Here is a 16,456-nt window from a genome sequence, read left to right on the forward strand (position 1 = left end):
ACCTCAACACCCTGCACCATTGTCAAAATGACACATTTGCCCATCCTCTAATAATATACAGTGGATATAAAAGGTCTACACACCCCTGTTAAAATGTCTGGGTTCTGTGATGTAAAAAAAATTAGACAATGATAAATCATAAACATAAATATAAGCGCAAACATAAAAAACTAAAATCATGTGGTGGCATAAGTGTGCACACCCTCTTACAACTGGGGATGTAGCGGTGTTCAGAATTAAGCAATCACATTCAAAATCCTGTTATATAGGAGTCAGTACACACCTGCCATCATTTAAAGTGCCTCTGATTAACCCAAAATGAAGTTCAGCTGTTCTAGGTCTTTCCTGACATTTGCTTAGTCGCATCCTACAGTAAAAGCCATGGTCCGCAGAGAGCTTCCAAAGCATCAGAGGGATCTCATTGTTAAAAGGTATCAGTAAGTGGAAGGGTACAAAAGAATTTCCAAGGCATTAGATATACCATGCAACACAGTGAAGACAATCATCATCAAGTGGAGAAAATATGGTGTAACAGTGACATTACCAAGAACTGGACTTCCCTCCAAAATTGAATAAACACCGTTGAGAAAACTGGCCTGGGAGGCTGCCAAGAGACCTACAACAACATTAAAGGAGCTGCAGGAATATCTGGAAAGTACTGGCTGTGTGGTACATGTGACAACAATCTCCCGTATTCTTCATATGTCTGGGCTATGCGGTAGAGTGGCAAGTTGGAAGCCTTTTCTTACAAAGAAAAACATCCAAGCCTGGATAAATTTAGCAAAAACACATCTGAAGTCTCCCAAAATCACATGGGAAAATGTGTTATGATCTGATGAAACCAAGGTTGAACTTTTTGGCCATAATTCCAAAAGATATGTTTGAAGTAAAAAAAACACTGCATATCCCCAAAAGAATACCATACCCAGAGTGAAGCATGGTGGTGGCAGCATCATGCTTTGGGGCTGCTTTTCTTCAGCTGGAACTGGGGCCTTAGTCAAGGTAAAGGGAATTATGAACAGTTCCAAATACCAGTCAATATTGACACAAAACCTTCAGGCTTCTGCTAGAAAGCTGAACATGAAGAGGAACTTCATCTTTCAGTATGACAACAACCCAAAGCATACATCCAAATCAACAAAGGAATGCCTTCTCCAGAAGAAGATTCAAGTTTTGAAATGGCCCAGCCAGAGCCCAGACCTGAATCCGATCGAAAATCTGTGCGGTGATCTGAAGAGGGCTGTGCACAGGAGATGCCCTCGCAATTTGACAGATTTGGAGTGTTTGCAAGGAAGAGTGGGCAAATATTGGCAAGTCGAGATGTGCCATGCTGATAGACTCATACCCAAAAAGACTGAGTGCTGGAATAAAATCAAAAGGTGCTTCAATAAAGTATTAGTTTTAGGGTGTGCACACTTATGCAACCATATTATTTTAGTTTTTTATTTTTACTTCCCTCCACCTAAACGATTTCAGTTTGTTGTTCAACTGAGTTGTACAGTTTATAGGTTACATTAAAGGTGGAAAAAGTTCTGAAATGATTTATCTTCATCTAATTTTTTTACATCACAGAAACCTGATATTTTAACAGGGGAATGTGTAGACTTTTATATCCATTGCAGATACCTCAAACAAGACCCAGCATTAAACAATTCTCACACATTGCAGAAAATTATCATATGATAAAATGATCATCAGCACAAGATCCCAACAAGAAAAAAAAAAAAAAAAAGGCTTATTTACTTACTAGAAAGCTCATGATGTATGACATCAACAAGATTTGGCTCATCTCCCCACCAGAAGACCCACAGCTCTTTGCAGTCTTTGCACTCAGGCCTGACATCACGTCTCCATACACACAGCAGGTTGGCCTGCAAGCAACGGATAAAACTCAGAAGAATGGGGTCGTCTTGAGCTGGAGCAGAGATGATTGGACTGCAGTCGCCATGGCCCTGGAAGTTGTAGCGACGCCATTTGATACCAGTTAATTCAGCCTATAAGAGTGAAACATCATAATATGTAAAGATTTCAGTCATAAAATTCCATGCAAAAATAGAAAACCTTATACATTACATACTGACATGCAATCGTATAACTTGGTGCACGAAAGGTTCATTATTATGAATTTTTTTTATCATAATGCACTTAATTTATTGTTCCATGGTTTTAAAATTTACAATAGTCTTCAATAATCTGAAAACCAGACAAAAAAAAAGAAAAACCCACAAACAGACAGAATTCTACATATAAAAACACAAATCATACATGATGTTGATGAGGTTACAGGAAATAGTTTACCACACATGCCAAACAAAAAATTGTTGGTTTTGTGTTCCCTGAGGTTCCAGCCAGATCGCATTTCTTAATGACACCCCAACACACCTAGCCACTGCATGCGTGTTCCATCACATCACAATACATGGTAACCTATCATGCATTGTGGTGCGGCATAATATTTTGCGTGTGATTTGAATGAATGGGCTGACTTTCCACAACAAAAGTAATGTGTGTAAAAATATGCAACGTATTGCAGAGATGTGAACACAACCTAAAATAAACACGTTTGTAATGCGTAAAATATTTATTATTATTTTTAATTTATATGTCAGAGAATTTAGATCTAAATGAGAAATAGGCCATAATATATGATGCATAATGAATTTCCAAATTTCCATTAAAACATCTGTAAAAACGTTAAATATATTTTCCTAGCAAGTAGTCGTACTGTTGGTTGTGGACATAAAACTATTAGGTATGCATCACATAGGAATAAAAGCAAAAATATAGAGAAGTCAAAGAGGGAATTCGCTGAGTGAAACCTTAAAGAAAAAAAAAAAAAAAAAAAAAAAAAAAAGATAAACCAAAATAAAATGGTAACAGGGAAATGGAGGAAATACTGCTACAGGGAGGCAGGGCTGTGCAAAATCACATTTTATATATATATATATATATATATATATATATATATATATATATATATATATATATATTATACATACACGTGATTTGCATTTCCGGGCAGCCATTGGCGGCTTCAGCTGTCGATCACCGGGCCAGGCTGGTGATTCTCCGCCAGCACCCGGCGATCGCCGAGTATCACTGACAGGGGAAAGACCTGTATGTAAACAATACAGATCTCTCCCCTGTCAGCTCCTGCACACTGCTTTGTATGGCTCTGTGAAGCAGAGCCATACAAAGCAGTGTGCTTACAGGGTAAAGCGCACACACACAGTTTACCCTTTGATCACCCCAGATGTTAACCCCTTACTGCCCAGTGTCATTAGTACAGTGTCAGTGCTTTTTATTAGCACTGATCACTGTATTAGTGTCACTGGGGATGTCAGTGACAAGTCAGAATGCCCTCTGCAGTCCCACTATAAGTCACTGATCGCCGCCATTACTAGTAAAAAAAAAAAAATTCCAGTATGTATACCGCCATTTGTATACGCCATAACTTTTACGTAAAACAATTTATTAACACTTATTGGGATTTTTTTTTTTTTTTTTTTTTTTAGAAAAAGCATGTAGCAGAATACATTTTCGCCTAAATTTATGATGAAATTTGATTTTGTACATTTTTTTTTTACTGGACATGTCTAATAGCAAAAAGTCAAAAATATTCGGGGTGTTTTCCAAAATTGTCAATTGTTTTGTTTATAGCGCAAAAAATAAATGCAGAGGTGATCAAATACTATTTGTTATTAACTATTTAATGGTAGTAGATGCATGAAATATTACATTTTGCTAAGTGAACTTGCATGATGAAAGCATGTAGACTAAGGGCTTGTTCCCACTATGTGCCGTGACTAGATAATCGCAGGTCACCCCCTAAGGCACACAGAAAATAACAGTTTACTAAGTGATCCATTCAGACTGCAATACTGGCGTGATCTGTGGTGTGTTATAGTGCGAAAAAATGTAGAATGTCTGCATTTTTACTGTACAGCAACACGATACACCACACTGTTAGGTAGTGACATGAATGAATGGTCACTATGCAACAGTTCAAATAATGTTGGGGAAAAAGGAAAAACTCTGGTCCTGCATTTTACCATGCAGGTTGTGAACCTAGTCTAAAACACCTTTTTTACCCCCCAACTGTTTCAATTCATCATCAGCTGTCAAGTTGTTCACAAACATTCTTCATTCAGTAATACCAATTCACAGATTCACTGATCTTTTGTTTTATATGTAGTAGGCCAGCATTCATGAGACCTTTATAACAATGCTTCATCCACAGTTACTCAAATTTTGTTGGTTTGATGCTCAATTGGACAAGATGTGACACAGACGGACTTCTGACACCAACCAATTTGCTGCCTTCAGTCATTTGACACAAAACAGTCCTGAGAGAAAAAGGAAATATACTATTGTCCTCCTTTCTGAAAAATAACTCTTTCCATCTTTGGCATACTGGCCCTCTTGCTTGAATCTAGTGAATTGCAGACCCCAAACAAGTATGGATGTATTTGTCCTGGGTCAGTGACTGAAATCACTGAAACCTGAGGATTAGCATATCAAATCAGCAAACTGGAATTTTCTGAGGAAGTCAATGATGGCAGCACCTTAATATCTTTTGTGAAAAGTTTATCTAAAAGGGAATCAGTATTGCGCACATACAATATTTTGTAATTGAAAGGCATCATCAAGGCTTTTGATATTTTTTTGCCCTGATTTGCACATTTATTCCAGATCAGTGACTCAAATTATATTCGACACTGGGGCCAGGAAACAGCCAGTAAACTAGACTTTTAAGGAGGAAGTCAGAATGAATGATGTGAATTAACCCATTAATTCAATATACATGAAGCACTATCTGTACAAAAAAGAAAAAAGGAAGACATGTTACGTTAATATAATTTAAAAAAAAGGACAATACCTGAATCCCATAAGATGCTGAGGGATACCCAGGAAAAAGAATAATCAGCCCTTAGGGTTCTTTCAGACAGACGGTAATGTTTACCGCCCTTTGAAATGCAATTCAAAATATGCATGAGGACGGTACAGCAGTAGCTATAACAGGCATTCAGGAGGTACTACCGCCAACTCTTGAAGGAGAAATAGAGCCAAAGCTCTTTTGGCCCTACTCCTGGCGATCACAGGAGTGCACTTTGTTTTGCACTCCTGTGACCTGTATTCAGCTGACAGCAGGCTAAAGACCACTGTTGGCTAATGCCGCTGAGCCAGTCCAAGCTCCGGAGAGATCACAACTTGAGATCCACCCAGATGCCTGGACTGGCAGCTGGCTTGGCCTCTAAGTGCACTGCCAAGAGTCTGAGCCAGCCTCTCCCACCCCCTCCACAGCCCGGTGCTCCAGTGCTGGCAGGGCAGAGAAGAGAGCAAGTGACTAACAGTCACTGCTCTCTGCTCAGTGGGAACTGGGAGATGAGCAGTTTTTGATAGCTCAGTTCTTGGTCTTCGAGGCAGCGGGGGACAAGTGCAACATTAGATCAATGCTGCATCCACCTAGTATGAATATTTTTTTTGTTTTGTTTTTTAATTTCCAAACTTCTGTTTTAATGCATATTTATTTCTTTGCTTTTTTTTTTTTTTTTTTTTTGCCGACCAGCAAAAAAAAAGTCAGCAGTATGGGACTGAGCCACAAATGTGAGCTTAGCAAACTCAGCAGCCAGAGTTAAATTTCCACAAAGCAAAGCATCGCAACCAATGCATGTGTACAGAACTGTCCGGCTGTAATGGAATTCCAGTGGGCAGCCAGAGGGCAATAGAACTGTGGCTCAGCTGCCTGTTTTTACCTATCCCCTGTATGCTTGTCATGTATAAACCAAACAATTTTTAGAAAAATATCCCATCCACCAGCAATTTATCTACTCCTATGTTCCTTTAAATGGAATTTATAATGGTTTTCAGCCAAGTTTAATAACTTAAAAAAAAAAAAAGATATTTTTGATATACAAAAATAAGACGAGAGCACATTTGGTGATTGGTGGAGCAAGATATTTGATACAGCATGTGGATGTATGAAATAAGAAAAGTCACTTAGGAACCGATTTATTTGGGACATTATTTTATTTATGCATGTAATATTCTTTATGTTTGAAATCTGCACACAGATTTATAGATTTGAGTAGTGCAACACTATTTTGATTTGTTTGAATTTATGTATGCTCATAAGAGTGTTATGAGGTGTAAGCAGCTGCTAGCATTATTTTGGTTTAATGTACTGTCACATTTATTTATATAGCAGTGGAAACTGGTTTCTTTATTTACTACTACAGTGATCGCAGCTAGCGTCCGGATCCCATGCTGAGCAAATGATGCTTAATGAACACAGGAGGTTGCTTGCTCAGCTTGGGTGCCATTCAAAGAACATTTAATCAATGAAAGCAAAGTGTTCTCCGATTTGACAAAGTGAAGCGGCAGGGTGGGAACGTCAAGATTTCCACCTCATCCAAGTGAGAGAATGCAAAGTTTTTCTGAATGGTGCCTGAGAGCGAGCAAATGACCTCCTGTGTTCATTAACCTCCCTGGAGGTATTCCTGAGTGTAGCTCGGGGTAAAGTTTCAGCACCACAAGCGGTAACCCCGAGCTACACTCGGGAATACCATGCAGCAATGCTCCGGGATCCCTTCTTCACTTACCTTGCCCTTTGCTCCCGCGATGTCCCCCCTGCAGTGTCCCCAGCAATGTTCTCCGGCTGATGCCGGCATCTGTCTTCTGGGTTCCGTTCCCTGAGATGTCGGGACGTATGGGGGACGGAACGGCAGGAAATTTAAAAATATGAAAAAGTGACATTCACAAAATACACTAAAATCACATAGTATAACATTACCGTATCAAACCATTTCACATACATTTTATCCAGAGTGCTTTGTCCTGTGCCCTGCCTGCATTTTTACTGTTCTTTCTGCCTGGAAGCTTAGAAAAGTCCATGGCATCCAAAAAGCGTCCCTTTAGGTCAAAAGCGGTTTTAGACCGGCTAGAGAACAGCGATAGTAAATCAGAACTACTTGCAGAATTGAGTGATAATGATGGGAAATTCGACATCAGACACCGAAAACGATTCTGTGACTTTGCTCAGTGATGTGCGAACTTGGCGCTCAATTTCAAATTTCAGTGTTTTTGGTTTGAGTATATTATTGAATTAAATTTATTATTATATTATTTTTTATGATTATTTATTAAATTATAATTTATGATTATGTGTTTCAAATTTTAACATACCCGGGATCTTTACTAGACTCTTGTTTGGACAGATTTCAGTGAGTTATTCCTAAAAATTACAGGCCTACAATAAAAAAAAAAAAATACATATTTCCATGCAAAAAAATGTACCGCTTTGAGCACAGAAATATGGACATAATCATACCGCTAGGGAGGCTACGGAACAAAGCAGCTGTTTAGCGCAGGACCCAGGAGCTTGAGGCAACCGTTGTAATAGCAGTACCTACTACAGTGATTTCCAGCTTCTACTGGGATTGGCCAGGTAAGCTGCCCACACGTATACTCAAAACATTCGGCTTCAGAACTGCTTTAATTCTTCAACATTCCTCAGAGATTTTGCTCCATACTGACACAAGTTAATGTCGCCTTTCTATTATCTCGAACCAGTCTAGCCGTTTTCTTCTGACCTCTGACACCAACAAGGCATTTTCGTTCACACAACTGCCACTCGCTACATATTTTCTCTTTTTCGGACCATTCCCTGTCAACCCTAGAGATGGTTGTGCGTGAAAATCCCAGTAAATCTGCAGTTTTTTAAATACTCAGACCAGCCCCATCTAGTTAAATCCCCTTTCTTCCCCATTCTGATGCTCTGTTTGAACTTCAGCAAGTTGTCTGCACCACGTCTAGATGCTTAAATGCATTGAGTTGCTGCCATGTGATTGGCTGATTAGCAATTTGTTTTGCCAAGCAATTCAACAGTTGTACCTAATAAAGTGGTCGGTGTGTGTGTGTATGTATGTATGTATATATAACACACGCACTATATTGCAAAAAGTATTGGAACGCCTGCCTTTACACACACACGAGCTTTAATGGCATCCCAGTCTTAGTCTGTAGGGTTCAATATTGAGTTGGCCCACCCTTTGCAGCTATAACAGCTTCAACTCTTCTGGGAAGGCTGTCCACAAGGAGGAGTGTGTCTATGGGAATGTTTGACCATTCTTCCACAAACGCATTTGTGAGGTCAGGCACTGATGTTGGACGAGAAGGCCTGGCTTGTAGTCTCCGCTCTAACTCATCCCAAATGTGTTCTAAAGGGTTGAGGTCAGGACTCCGTGCAGACCAGTCAAGGTCCTCCACCCCAAACTTGCTCATCCATGTCTATATGGACCTTGCTTTGTGCACTGGTGCGCAGTCATGTTGGAACAGGAATGGGCCATCCTCAAATGCCTTAAGAGTTCCCTTACTCTTCCCACAAACTTGGGAGCATGAAATTGTCCAAAATGTCTTTGGTATACTGACACCTTAAGAGTTCCCTTCACTGCAACTAAGGGGCCAAGCCCAACCCCTGAAAAACAACCCACCATAATCCCCCCTCCACTAAACTTTACACTTGGCACAATGCAGTCAGGCAAGTGGCGCTCTCCTGCCAACCCCAGACACGACCATCGGATTGCCAGACAGAGAAGCGTCATTCATCACTCCAGAGAACAAGTCTCCACTGCTCTAGAGTCCAGTGGTGGCATGCTTTATATCACTGTATCCGACAGTTTGCATTTCACTTGGTGATGTACGGCTTGGAAGCAGATGCTCGGCCATTGAAACACATTCCACGATGCTCTCTCTACGGAATGTTTTGCTAATCTGAGGACCACACAAAGTTTGTAGGTCTTTAGCTATTGACTCTGCAGACAGTTGGAGACTTCTGCGCACTCTACACTTCAGCATGCGCTGACCACACTCTGTCATTTTTACGTGGCCTACCACTTCGTGGCTGAGTTGCGGTGGTTCCCAGTTGCTTCCACTTTGTTAAAATACCACCAATAGTTGACCGTGGAATATTTAGTAGCAAGAAAATTTCACGGATGGACTTATTGCATAGGTGGCAATCTATCACGGCACCACGCTTGAATTCACTGAGCTCTTGAGAGGGACCCATTCTTTGTTTGTAGAAGCAGTCTGCATGGCTAGGTTCTTGATTTTATACACCTGTGGCCATGGAGGTGATTGGAACACCTGAATCCAATGATTTGGAGTATAGTGTATAGACTGTGTTCAACATAAATGAGTACACCCCAACAGATTTGTCAGAAAACCTTTACTCTCCTTTCAGAATCAACATTTTCTATGTGACACTATACTACAAAATACTCCCACAAATGCGGGCCATTGATTGCAAACAAGATTTGTTAATTTGCACACACAAAAAAGTATTTTTCCTAACAAATTCTTTCAAGACCAAGTTGCAAAAATTAATACACTCCAATGAAAGTCTTAGGAGCAAAGCTAAATTTTAGACAACAAAATCCTAATCAACAAAAATCCAAATACAGGTGAGTCGAATTATTCATTAAACAGGTGTCCAGCAGACATTTGATTATAAAAGGGTGTCACTTAACAAAGAAAACCCCTTCCCATTTCAGCAATGGCACCACATGGAAGAGAAATGTCACAAGGCCTGAGAAAGAAAATCATTTCTTTACACAAGAAAGGTGAAGGTTACAAGAAGACCAGCAAAGCTTTACTTATCAGTCAGAATACTGTAGCAAAAGTGATACAAAAATCTAACAAAGATGGAACTGCAACCATCTCACAGAGATGTCCAGGCCGTCCACGGAAGTTAACACCTTGGTAGGAGTGTCTTCTGCTGACAAGGGTTGTAGAAAATCGCTATGCAAGTTCACTGCAGTTAGCTAAAGAAATAAAAAGCCAAACTGGGGTGATTGTTTCCAGTGACACAATGTGGTGTACACTGCAGAGGAATGGTATGCATGGGTGTCGTCCACGAAGGAAGCCTCTCTTAAAGCCCATGCACAAAAAAGTCCACCTAAAATTTGCCAGGATCCATGCTGAAAATGAAGAAGACTACTGGGACTCTGTACTGTACTGGAGTGATGAGACCAAGATAAATGTTTATAGAACTGATGGCTTCAAAACTGTATGGCGTCGCTTAGGTGAGGAGTACAAAGAAAGATGCATGGTGCCTACAGTGAAACGTGGTTGTGGCAGTGTCCTTCTGTGGGGCTGCATGAGTGCTGTTGGTGTCGGCGAGCTGCATTTCATTGATGGTATCATGAATTCACAGATGTACTGCTCTATATTGAAAGAGAAGATGCTACCATCACTCCATCCCCTAGGTCGTCGTGCACTTTTCCAACATGACAATGATCCAAAACACACATCTAAGGCCACAGATGCATTCCTGAAGAAAAGGGTGAAAGTGATTCAGTGGCCCAGTATGTCTCCTGATCTGAACCCAATCAAACACCTATGGGGAATTCTGAAGAGACATGTTGAGCATCACTCTCCATCCAGCATCTGAAAGAAGTTGTTCTTGAAGAATGGAAAAAGATAAGATATTGCAATATGTCGCCAACATGTTCATTCCATGCGTAGAAGACTTGGTGCTTTCCTTACAATTCATGGAGGCCATACAAAATACTAGATATAGTAGTTTTGTTGTGTGGTGTATTCATTTTTGCATCAACTAAGCTGAGTAAAACGTAAGATTTTGTAATCCCAGTTATATTATTAACCTTACTTTCATGTAAAGAACTAAACAAATGTTCTATAAAACTCAGTTTTGTCAAAATTTTGGAAATTGTTCTAGTGTTCATTGAGATATACTTTTCAAAAGGGGTGTACTCATTTATGGTGTGTGTGTGTGTTGTTTACACACACACACACAATTTTTATTTTACACAACTTAAACAATAACATTAGTATTTTGCCTGGCTCAAACTGACAGGAGAGAGACAGAAAATAAGACTTGGGACTTTATCCTAATGTGATAAAGTTAAAACAGAAATGACTCCCAAAATATGCAAAAAAAAAATATTTTCTTTTACAGAAAATGTTGTGGACTTCCCTGGAACAATATATATACCACATACATATATACTAGCACAAAATTGTAAAATAGAACAGAATGAAACCATGAGTTAGGAAAGCCCAAGAGAGAAGAGTTAATTGGAAGTGCAGATTTGAAAGAATGCAGTTCAGCAGCTTGCTTGGGGCAAGGAAGTTTCTGCATTCCTTAAAGGGACATTCATTCAATATGAACATCTTTGAATTTCAAATATATGTTTAGAAATGTCCCTGAATATAAAGTTTTCATGCCATTTTAAATGGGTTACTGTACTTTGCAATAAAAATACAGCAAAGCCCACACCCATAAATGTACTCACCTCAAAAAGCTCAAATGCAGACAACACCCTTGTCCCTCGCACTCCCGAAACTATATAGCAACTAGTACTGTAATAATCAGAAATCAAGCTGGGCCCACTACTGCTCTGATTTATATGTATTTTGCCTGGCACACAAAGATAAATGAAAGAACCATCCATGTTCTCCTTATTTTACCCTTTTTTTAAATTCATTTTTCAATATTGTAATTGTACCTTTAAGCTACACTGGCATACGCAGCACCATTTTCAGGATGAAGGTTTGTTGTTTCAAGGAAGCATTCAGCATTGCATATGGTCACTGTGTAGCTGATTGGTTCCAAGTAGTCAGTAGGTATCAAATATAAGTATCTTGATATGGAGAGAGGGAATCCTTCATACGCTCAAAAAGTAGCTTTATTGTAAGAATTGCAATTACCAGACTTGCAAGTAATATCAAATATCAACAATGAAGCTTCGTCAGACATTTCATGTCACCTTGATGGGACTGCTTCCAACCGAAAGATTGGATATGATTAATAATTACCCTTTGACTTCATATAGTTTGTGTGTATACTTTATACACTCACCAACCACTTTATTAGGGACACCTGTTCAATTGCTTGGTAACACAATTTACTAATCTGCCATTCACATGGCTGCAACTCAATGCATTTAGTTATCTACACAAGGTGAAGACGACTTGCTGACGTTAGAGCATCAGAATAGGGAAGAAAGGGGATTTAAGTTACTTTGAACGTGGCATGGTTGTTGGTGCCAGGCGGGCTTGTCTGGGTATTTCAAAAACTGCTGATCTACTGGGATTTTCACACACAACCATCTCTAGGGTTTACAGAGAATGGTCCAAAAAAGAGAAAATATCCAGTGAGATGCAGTTGTGAGGACAAAAATGCCTTGTTGATGTCAAAGGAGAATGGGCAGACTATTGCTGCGACATTCAGGTGGTAGGGTCAGAATTTAGTGTAAACAACATGAAAACATGGCTCCATCCTATCTTGTATCAATGGTTCAGGCTGGTGGTGGTGTAATGGTGTGGGGGATATTTTCTTGGCACTAGCAAGGAGTACCTAATAAAGTGGCCGGTGAGTGTACATCACACACACTTCAGGCTAAATGCACAAGGGCGCATTTGCCCATGCAGTATTTTTGGTTTCTGGGATGCCCTAGAGCAGCATACAGCTGCCTATAGAAATAAATGGGGGAAGGGGGGACTGTAAGCATCTATGCCCTGCCATTTGCATAAAGTGGTGCACAGGCCCAGACATAATGCATTAACGCACAATGAGCGCATTACATCTGTGCACATGCACTACTTTACGGAAATAGCAGTATGCAGCCACCTTCTCCCATTCATTTCATCCATCCATTCATTCCATAAGACTGCAGCAAATAGTAAATTACTTGTTGGGGTATGTGATAGGCCCCCTTACATAATGGATGACAAAGAGTCAGCTCCTTTCACAGGCACAAACAGGGAAATATTAATATAGGTCATTTTAATCATCCTGATATCGCTTGAGCAAATTAAACTATCCATTCAAACAAGCCTGAAATTTCAAACAAGCAGTGTTAAATCCAAAAACATTTTTTTTAAATTGCAGCTTACCAGTTCATAGATGTGGTGGTTGCATTAGTTTTTATTTGAGCGGTTTTTTCCCTCAAATTTTCACCTTGATCCTGCCAGTAAGTACTCATGCAAAGTGGGAATGTATTTTAAAAACACCGTTAGCGTTAGTTTTTTTGCATTTTTAGAGCTTTTTGCATTAGCGTTTAGCTGCATTTGTGTTTAGCTTTTGCTTGCATTTTTTTACATAAAAATAAATTAATAACATTTTTGCTTAAAAAAAAAAAAAAAAAACGTTTGCCACATTTTTCCACGTTTACCAGCGTTAGAGCGTTTTTACAGCTAAAAAAACTTCTCTAGAAACCCACTAGTTCTGGGGGGGGGTTTCCAGCCAAAAAATGCTGATTAAAGCCTATGTGTGCATGGACACATAGGATAACATGCTGGGCAGTTTACGGGCAGTAGAAAAAAAAAATAAAACGGAAAAAGCCAAAAACAGCCGCTGTATAAATGTCCAGCGTGCACAAGGACTATTTTCATTTTCAAACTTCCTTTAACAGATCGAGCTGCACAGACAAAGTAGCAGTTAAAGCAAGGAGACAAACCATTTACCAATGACAGGGGTGCTTACAATGGTCAGCTTTCATTCAAGTAAACGCATTATCACAAAAGGAAAAACAAACAGTTTGCTGTAACTGCTTGTGAAGTGTTAGCTAGTGTTCAGCTTCAATTTGTCAAGTCTATCTAAATCAGCTAGTGCAACTAACACTCCCCTCTACCCAGAGAGTGCTGTTCAAAAGGTGTCCATGTTGCTTCTCTATCTAGAGCAGTGGTCTACAAACTGCGCCCCTTTGCTTGCCTCTATCCAACCCTTGAAGTACTATTCCTCCCAATGACACCAACAAGGAGGCACCATTTCTTCCACTAGCACCAACTATGGGGCAGTTTTCCTTCCACTAACACCAATGATGGGGCACAATTTCTCCCATTGATATAAACAATTAGATACTATTCCTCCAACTAATATCAAGGATGGGGCACTATTTCTCCAACTAATATCAAGGATGGGGCACTATTTCTCCAACTAATATCAAGGATGGGGTACCATTCCTTTCTCTGATATCAATGATGGTGCACTATTTTTCCCACTCGCACCAATAATGGTGCACTATTCCTCCCCCTGACACCAATGATGGGGTACTATTCCTCCCCGACACCAATTATTATTATTATTATTATTATTATACAGTATTTATAAAGCGCCAATAGTTCGCTCAGCGCTGTACATTACAAAGGGGGACAGAACATGTGACAGAACAATACCAATACAATGCAAAACATGAGGGGATCGAGGGCCCTGCTCTTTCAAGCTTACAATCTAGGAGACCAATGATGAGGCACTATTCCTCCTCCTGACATCAATGATGGGGCACTATTCCTCCCACCAAGACCAATGATGGGGCACTATTCCTCCCACTATCACCAATGATGGGGCACTATTCCTCCTGCTGCCACCAATGATGGGGCACTATTCCTCCCACTGACACCAATGATGGGGCACTATTCCTCCCACTATCACCAATGATGGGGCATTATTCCTCCCACCAACACCAATGATGGGGCACTATTCCTCCCACTATCACCAATGATGGGGCACTATTCCTCCCACTATCACCAATGATGGGGCACTATTCCTCCCACTATCACCAATGATGGGGCACTATTCCTCCCACTATCACCAATGATGGGGCACTATTCCTCCCACTATCACCAATGATGGGGCACTATTCCTCCCACTATCACCAATGATGGGGCACTATTCCTCCCACTATCACCAATGATGGGGCACTATTCCTCCGACTATCACCAATGATGGGGCACTATTCCTCCTGCTGCCACCAATGATGGGGCACTATTCCTCCCACTGACACCAATGATGGGGCACTATTCCTCCCACTATCACCAATGATGGGGCACTATTCCTCCCACTATCACCAATGATGGGGCACTATTCCTCACACTATCACCAATGATGGGGCACTATTCCTCACACTATCACCAATGATGGGGCACTATTCCTCCGACTATCACCAATGATGGGGCACTATTCCTCCTGCTGCCACCAATGATGGGGCACTATTCCTCCCACTATCACCAATGATGGGGCACTATTCCTCCCACTATCACCAATGCTGGTGCACTATTTTTCCCACTCGCACCAATGATAGGGAACTATTCCTCCCCCTAACACCAATGATGGGGCACTATTCCTCCCCCTGACACCAATGATGGGGCACTATTCCTCCCCAACACCAATGATGAGGCACTATTGCTCCCCCTGACAGCAATGATGGGGCACTATTCCTCCCACCAACACCAATGATGAAGCACTATTCCTCCCGCTGCCACCAATGATGGGGCACTATTCCTCCCGCTCCCACCAATGATGGGGCACTATATCTCCCGCTCCCACCAATGATGGGGCACTATTCCTCCCACTATCACCAATGATGGGGCACTATTCCTCCCCCTGCCACTAATGATGGGGCACTATTCCTCCCACTATCACCAATGATGGGGCACTATTCCTCCCACTAATGCCAATGATGGGGCATTATTCCTCCTAGTAATAGCGATGATGGGGCACTATTCTTCCCACTAATTCCAATGATGGGGCACTATTCTTCCCTCTAATACCAATGATGGGGCACTATTCTTCCCTCTAATACCAATGATGGGGCACTATTCTTCCCACTAATACCAATGATGGGGCACTATTCCTCCCACTGACACCAATGATGGGGCACAATTCCTTCTACTAATAACAATGATGAGGCACTATTCCTTCCACTGATACCAATGATGGGGCACTATTCCTCCCACTAATAACAATGAGGCACTATTCCTTCCACTAACACCAATGATGGGGCACTATTCCTCCCACTAATAACAATGAGGCACTATTCCTTCCACTGATACCAATGATGGGGCACTATTCCTCCCCCTGACACCAATGATGGGGCACTATTCCTCCCCAACACCAATGATGAGGCACTATTGCTCCCCCTGACAGCAATGATGGGGCACTATTCCTCCCACCAACACCAATGATGTAGCACTATTCCTCCCGCTGCCACCAATGATGGGGCACTATTCCTCCCGCTCCCACCAATGATGGGGCACTATATCTCCCGCTCCCACCAATGATGGGGCACTATTCCTCCCACGATCACCAATGATGGGGCACTATTCCTCCCCCTGCCACTAATGATGGGGCACTATTCCTCCCACTATCACCAATGATGGGGCACTATTCCTCCCACTAATGCCAATGATGGGGCATTATTCCTCCTAGTAATAGCGATGATGGGGCACTATTCTTCCCACTAATTCCAATGATGGGGCACTATTCTTCCCTCTAATACCAATGATGGGGCACTATTCTTCCCTCTAATACCAATGATGGGGCACTATTCTTCCCACTAATACCAATGATGGGGCACTATTCCTCCCACTGACACCAATGATGGGGCACTATTCCTTCTACTAATAACAATGATGAGGCACTATTCCTTCCACT

General features: G+C 41.1%; 1 protein-coding gene across 3 annotated transcripts in view; it reads right to left on the reverse strand.

Annotated features, from left to right (window-relative positions):
- MED13L (mediator complex subunit 13L) overlaps positions 1-16,456 on the reverse strand; it is a 202,644-nt gene that overhangs the window by 133,347 nt on the left and 52,841 nt on the right. For all 3 annotated transcript variants that reach the window (XM_089691237.1, XM_089691236.1, XM_089691235.1), the window contains exon 2: positions 1,748-1,994. In XM_089691237.1, coding sequence (XP_089547363.1) covers positions 1,748-1,994 — 247 coding nt within the window. The remainder of the gene's footprint in view (positions 1-1,747; positions 1,995-16,456) is intronic.

The sequence above is a fragment of the Staurois parvus genome, unplaced genomic scaffold (assembly GCF_062004578.1).
Source record: "Staurois parvus isolate SC_StPar_1 unplaced genomic scaffold, SC_StPar_1.0 ptg000556l, whole genome shotgun sequence".
Lineage (NCBI taxonomy): Eukaryota > Metazoa > Chordata > Amphibia > Anura > Ranidae > Staurois > Staurois parvus.